Source organism: Myripristis murdjan, chromosome 11, assembly GCF_902150065.1.
Source record: "Myripristis murdjan chromosome 11, fMyrMur1.1, whole genome shotgun sequence".
NCBI classification, from domain to species: domain Eukaryota; kingdom Metazoa; phylum Chordata; class Actinopteri; order Holocentriformes; family Holocentridae; genus Myripristis; species Myripristis murdjan.
In genome coordinates, this window is record NC_043990.1 from 13,400,546 (window position 1) to 13,407,255 (window position 6,710).

The 6,710-nt window shown below is 41.9% G+C and overlaps 1 protein-coding gene across 1 annotated transcript; it reads right to left on the minus strand.

Annotated features, from left to right (window-relative positions):
- Positions 1–1,905: 1,905 nt before the first annotated feature.
- On the minus strand, positions 1,906–6,490 carry ciarta (circadian associated repressor of transcription a). The gene is made up of 6 exons (XM_030064251.1): positions 6,251–6,490; positions 4,478–4,833; positions 3,776–3,851; positions 3,579–3,657; positions 3,290–3,443; positions 1,906–2,937 (listed from the first exon to the last, which is right to left on the minus strand). Exons 2-6 carry the CDS (start codon positions 4,829–4,831, stop codon positions 2,548–2,550), a joined length of 1,053 nt encoding a protein of 350 aa, XP_029920111.1. The 5' UTR covers positions 4,832–4,833; positions 6,251–6,490; the 3' UTR covers positions 1,906–2,547.
- Between the last annotated feature and the right edge of the window lie 220 nt (positions 6,491–6,710).

Sequence of the window (6,710 nt, forward strand, 5' to 3'; positions counted from 1 at the left end):
ATGAAAGGTCTGTAGATACTATATTTTAGTATATTTATTTGTTTATTAGTCTTAAAGGGTAGTACGTTTTTTTCTTGTTTTTTTGTATTGATCCACTTATTTGTTTTGTTACTTGTGTTTAACTTTTCTAAAGATATATATTTCTCGTAGTGTTGAGAGGTGAATTTTGTGTAGTCTACTATTGTTTCTATACAATGTCTGGACGAGCTCCTGCTGTAAAACAAGAATTTTCCTTCATTGGGATTAATGAAGTACATCTATCTTTTAAATTCCTTGTAACTTCTGTTTCAAAAAGTAGTGCAGTCCCTCTTCTGTTCTCCAGTGTTCATTTTGTATCCATCTATCTCTAATTGGTAAATGATTATAATAAGACTGGGGGCTGCCTGGTTATTCAATTCACTGAGAAAGTGTGTAAATGCCATAAATGCTGTAGACTTTAAACTGTAAGATCACCATTATTAGACCTATTTCCTTGTGCAAATTTTGTGACCCCTTTCAAACAGTCCATGTCTGTCATTGCTTTCCATACCAGATATCAACAAACACATTTTTGATGAACCAAAAACATTTAATATATAAAAAACGTGTGCAGTTTTATCAAAGTCAATCATCAGTATGACAAATTTAAGTACAATATCACACAATTTTGTGGCTTACCCTAAATCAAAAACAAACAAGAAAAAAAAAGGTTGAAGAGAAATCTGAAGAGAACTGGCAAATAAAACTGCAAAGTAGATTTTACAACTACTTGTCCAAGTGTCCCCGGTTTAAAATGAAAGCAGTGAAATACCTACGTTGTTATTTCCTTTTTTACAGCAAAACCTTTTCTGTCGGGTACTTCTTGTATACTGAAACAGCGTAAGAAAGGTTAATGCTATTTTTCCAGCACATGAATTCCTGAATGCAAGTTTGTTTTTAACAACACATAAACCACTGCCAATGAAAACGACAAAGCTAACGACAGTGCAGCCTGAAAAACACATATATACAGCAGCAGGTTGCCATCAAAAGTTTGGCATCAAATAATTCTCCTCAGCCTAGGAAATGGCTACAATAAGCTCACCTGAAGGTCAGTAATCATCTGGTCATTGGTGGCCATTAAATTTATAATTCTTCAGTCAAATGATACACTTTTCTCATGATGTTGTTCTTTACCAAACAAATGTGTGTTTACGTCTGACTGTATCATGTAAGTATGGCGGACTTGTAAGAAGCCACCAGGGATAAAAGGCCATTCAACATGAATGATAATTCATATACGGTGGTTCAATACCCCCTAAAAATAGAAAATAAGGTTTTGTTCTTAGTCGTCATGTCTCTATGATATTCCTCATCGACAGTAAAGCACAATTAGCAAGACTGACAACAGACAAATATAACGGCAAATCAATTGTACAAATTCATCTTTAAAAAAAGGGGGGGGATTGGGGGCTGTGGGGGTGGGGGGGCACAGAGGCAGTCCATGGCCTTCCTAATGACAGGAACCTCATTTAGGACATTTTGCCACTTTGAAGCGATGAGAAATACCTATGTGAACAATACATCTGGCAACAATCGAAGATCCTTTTTAAACACCGTTTGACACCTGACATCTACAGTGTCAAATGATGAGATTACAAAATAACGACAATAAGCAAAGTCACAAAGCACTCAGTCTATTCAGATGTAACACACTCATTGGCTCAAAAAAAGGCTGCATTAAGAATTCAGGTTTTCAAGTACTGAAGCTTTTAACACAGATCGTTCATAAATAACGCTCTTTGACGTTAATATCGGTGTAATATTTCCTATCGTATTCAAAGTGCAACTACGGCTATTCCTATTCACACAGGATCAAATAGGCTTATTACAAAGCTCTTCATAAAGAAGCTGTCACTGTAAAGTAAGGTGTGTTTTTAAAAAAAAAAAAAAAAAAAAAAGGTTTTGTTTGGCACTTCTTGGCAGTGTGTCAGTGCCCACAGTATGGCAGGGTATACAATCACTAAGGTGGCGAAACACTTTTTTCATCTTTCCAAGTGCCTTTTTCAACGATCTCTGTGCAACGACGACAGAAACAGCTTTGTGAAAGTACCACGAATGAGCCGCTGTGAGCTTCTTCACTTCTGGGAAGGTGGAATCTAATCCATTTCTGATTTTCTTACACCGTTAGGTCTCTATTCCATGATATGAAAAAGATACAAAATGGAGCACAGACTGCTTCATCACATCACAAATGGAACGTATTTCCAACATCTTATTAGTTAGTAAACCTCATTAATGAATAAAAAAGTAACACTCCCTTTCCAACAAAATATAGAGAACTGATGATAATATAGTGCAATGGGCGCAGTGTAATCTAATGTTACACTGAGTAATAAGGTGTTGCTGAATGTCTCTCTGCATTCCTCCTCCTCCTCCCCCTTTTTCTTGATTGACATGCCTTTGCACAGTTGTTTCATCAAGGGCAAGCTCCTCCCCTAGATTTATTCTGATGTCATCTAGTCCGCCCCCTGCCATCACGTTGTCTGGCACGCCGTGGCACCTCCATGTGGCAGCAAGGATGGGCAGCTAAGGTGAATCAGCGGTTGCAACAGCAGAGCTTGAGGACACCGAGCCGTCTTGTGTCGCAGGGCTGCCGCCGGGAGACAGGAGGACGGCGGAGGGGGGAGAATACTCCAGCCTTTCCCATTTTTCATTTTCTTCCTTGCCACATGACTTTGATGGCCTGGATAAAGTGCCAGTGCTGTGTGTCAGCTCATGTCCAGATGCCCAGTTGCCCTTGTCTGGTTCGTCTTTTACTTCCTCTGGACCTTTCTGTTTTTTAGCTGCTCCGGGCAGGCATGTGGAAACAGTGTCTTGTGGGGCCTGGCAGCTCCTAAGATCTCCTTGTTGATGGTGTTTATACTGGGGTGGGACTGTGCCAGCGGGGTCAGTGTCTGACCAGCTCAGCTTTCGTTTCTGAAATGGAAAATTTTTTAAAAATAAACAACAACAATAGCAACTGTAGCTTTACAAATCTATCATGATAACAATCACAGGAATAATCAGACTGAGGAGACTAAGCTAGCAAACTCATTATCCTGCCAATTCTAATTCATCTGCTTTTATGTGATGCTTTTCATCCAAGTACTTCACTATTATGTTGTTTTTATCTTGTGGTGCCTTCATTTTTGTTTTCACTTGCACTCAAACTTCAATATCATTTATTACTGTGGCAGAATAAGGTCAGAAAGGCAAATGAGACATGTAATGCAACCTTAATTCGGCAGTGCCAGACGGTAACAAAGGCAAAATCCAGGAACAGGCTCACCTTCACTGGGATATGGAGCTGGTTTTGGTGCCAGCGTGTTGGGAGACTGGAAGCGGTGCTCTGGGTCAGAGTATCTGAGGACTGAAACGCCACCTGAGGGAACCACACTTTGAGCATCATCTCCACCTGTAGCAGGGTTCGCAGGTACTTTTCACTGTGGGGAGGAAAAAAAGGGGAGAGATGAGACCAGCATTACTGACAACTCTGATTCTTACTAACAACTACAACACCGTCACTACAATCAAATATTAGACCAACTACTTATTAATAGTGACGTTCACTGGCTCACCCCATGTCAGGCTTCTGCAGGATCCCCACAATCCTCTGCAGTCTATCCGTAGCGACGCTCTGCTGGAAACTGTTTAAACCTGCCAAGGATGACAAATAAAGTTTGAGTGTCTACTCAAATGAACAACACAGACATTGTGTTACAGCATGTGAAATCTGAAGAGACAATAATCATGTTTGATGTTGCAATCTACAGACCTTTGTCAAATCTGCCCGTTTTCAGTCCGTTTAGAAGCTCAAGCAAAGGTCTGATAAACCTGCGCAGATCAGCACACTAGCAGAGGCAGAGCAGAGGGAGACTTGTGTTACACCTCTCACAACGTATCAGTTTCAGAGCAGCACAGGTCTCGTCCATTTTATTGATAGATAGCCAACCAAACCCTTCCTGAGCTCTATTGATCAGGGCAACGCTTTATATTACAGTCCTTGTAGTAAGTTAGTTAATAGGTAATAAGGGCCCTTTAAGTCCTTTATAAGATGGCTATTAACATTATTAAGTCTCAATAAGACTATATAAGTGTATTAATAATAGCATTAAAAACACATGTAATATTAGGTTATAACACATTTATAAGCTTTTATATAACTCTTGTTAATAGTTTATAGACTTTTTGGACATTAATAAAAGCCTTATAATTATTTATAACAGCATTACATACAAATTTACTGAGTTTATTGAGTTTTATTGTGGTAAAAAAAATAAATGTGCATGATGAGTAAGAATCAGAGTTGGAATACAGTTATAAAGTCTTATAAACACTTACTAATGTGGATAAGCATAAGGGCCTTAGTACCTACCTATTAACTAACATTTATTACGAGAACCTTAACATAAAGTGTTGCCTTGTTCAATCTGAAAAATAAGATACATGATGGTTAAATCAAATTAAAAGTGCTCACTTTCTGAGCGAAGGCCAGGTCTCCCGGTGTGGCTGATGATGAGCCCAGCGTGGCGGCTCGGGGCGACGGGGCCGAGGTGCGGTGCTTGGGTTTGTCAGGACAGAGTTCTGCTTGGTCCTTCTCAGAGCCACAGTATGACGGATCTGAATGACCTGAGAAGGCAAAATATTTTCCAGAGTGTGTCGTTGCTTCGGCATCAGAGAACGGCTTGCTTACTCCACTCTCCCCCTCTCCCTCAGAGGAGAAGATGTCTGCCTCATCCTCAGTCTGCTCACTCTCGCTGAGGAGGAAGCTTGGGGTAGAGGGAAGCGAGTCATAAGACGGCCATTTGGAAGATTTGCCCAATGAATTCATGTCTGCAGCGAGACAGAGAAAAAAGGGGGAGACAGAGCAAAAATGAGAGAGACAGCAAACAGGCAAATGTAACCATAATAACAGACATCTGAGCTGAGAACACATTCAAGAAAATATTAGGAGACCACCATTCAGTTTCCACAAGACCACTAACCACCAGCAAAACAATTAACGACTATTCAAAATGACAACAGGAAAAAAAACAATGCCGGGCTATACAACTAATCAAGTAACATTTTCTTGTTTTAGATGAAACAACAGCCAACAAAATTAAGTTACGCCCTAGAGACAATCCATTAAATTCTAACTCAGAAAATTTTAAGCATTCTTTTTCCAACACCTCATCCTGCAATCTCAAAATTCAGCAAAAAAATCCCCAAATTATCTGTTTGTCAATATCAAGCAGCATTTTATCAGCAGCATGCTTGTTGCTCGGAGGGCGAGAAGTTGCAAGGCTCTGCCAGCAGCTTGCAATCTCTGAAAACTCACCCAAGTCGCAACATGTAGAGTCAAGACAAAGCAATTCAGGCAAACTACCAATTTTCATAGCTCATCACAACATGAAGAGGGAGAGGACGCGCACACACAAACCCTGCTGTGGATCTGGGAGGGAGTCTCTTTTAGCAAAACACGAGGCTTGCCTTCATGGTACACTCTCTCAAGGTTGTTTTTGGGGAGTGAATGCGTGTGTGTCCAAATCAGCTGTTATTCAACACCATGCCCATGTTAATGAATTTATCCATTAGTATTCACTCTCCAGCCTACAAAGCTAGAGACTACAGCTGTGGGCCATTATGATCAGGAGAGGTGCCTGTAAATGTACAATGCCCTGCAGCAGAAAGTGAGTGAAGGTGTGTGTGTATGTGTGTGTGTGTGTGTGTGTGTGTGTGTGTGTGTGTGTGTGTGTGTGTGTGTGTGTGTGTGGTGGGGGTGCCCGCATTTCCTGTATAAAGTACTTAGTAGTTGTGCGCCCGTGTCATATGAGGACAGAGGATATCTGCGTCAGCTTGGGACATGCGGTCAACTCTGGAAACAGCAGCAGCAACAAGAACAATGAAGTGACACACTGCTAAACCCACCTGCTACTAAACACACTACTATCATAAATATTCCGGATACATGCTTGTATTTCCACTGTTTCCACCACTTTTGCTATTACTTACAGCTGTCCAAGTCGACATAAAATCTGTAGCTAGTCGAATTAATAACATACTGCATAATAATCATCACGTGCGTAAATAAAAACAGGAATTTGGCAGGATTTGACCTCTGAATTAAAGTCGGGGGACATGGAGAAACACAGAAGGGACAAAAACGCGGCTGTAACGTCATTTAGACAACAACAATGTATCTTTTTTAAGGTTCGCACCACAAAGACAGACGGCAACAAAGGGAAGAGGAGACAGACAGAGCTCTCACCTTATAGCTGGTGGCAGACGAGCACGGACGACCGGGCAGACAAAACAACACAACTAAGGCACGGCAACTCGAGCTATCTGAAATGCGCAGAACTTATTTTATCCAAATGTGTCGGCGTGTGTGCGCTCCCACCGCGTTGTCTGCTCGCCCCGTTATCCCGTCCGCTCTCTTTCCCTCCCTTTTCCCCTCCTCACGGGTTTGTTTTACTTTGTCAGCTCTCTTTGCTCCAGCGAGGGCCGACATGTGCGAAAAGTACCACCGAGAACTCCACGGCCGCGGCACGTGCTGCGCATAACTCCGCGGTTGGCTGCCAAGCAGATCCGTCTCCTCCCATTGGCTCGGAGGGGGACCAATCGGCGCTGTTCTCGACGCCGATTGGCCGGTAATTGCGTGTGTCCCGCAGCACACCGCCGCACGTGTTGATGGTGTGGCGAACGGAGGAGGCACGCGGCGGCTGGGT

Bases quoted from the DNA above. Each gene is read 5' to 3' on its own strand.
- ciarta (XM_030064251.1), bottom strand. From the start codon at position 4,831: ATGAATTCATTGGGCAAATCTTCCAAATGGCCGTCTTATGACTCGCTT. The intron at 3,852-4,477 runs GTGAGCACTTTT...TGCCTCTGCTAG, and splicing joins ACCTGGCCTTCGCTCAGAAA to TGTGCTGATCTGCGCAGGTT. The intron at 2,938-3,289 runs GTGAGCCTGTTC...TTTCCATTTCAG, and splicing joins AGCTCCATATCCCAGTGAAG to AAACGAAAGCTGAGCTGGTC.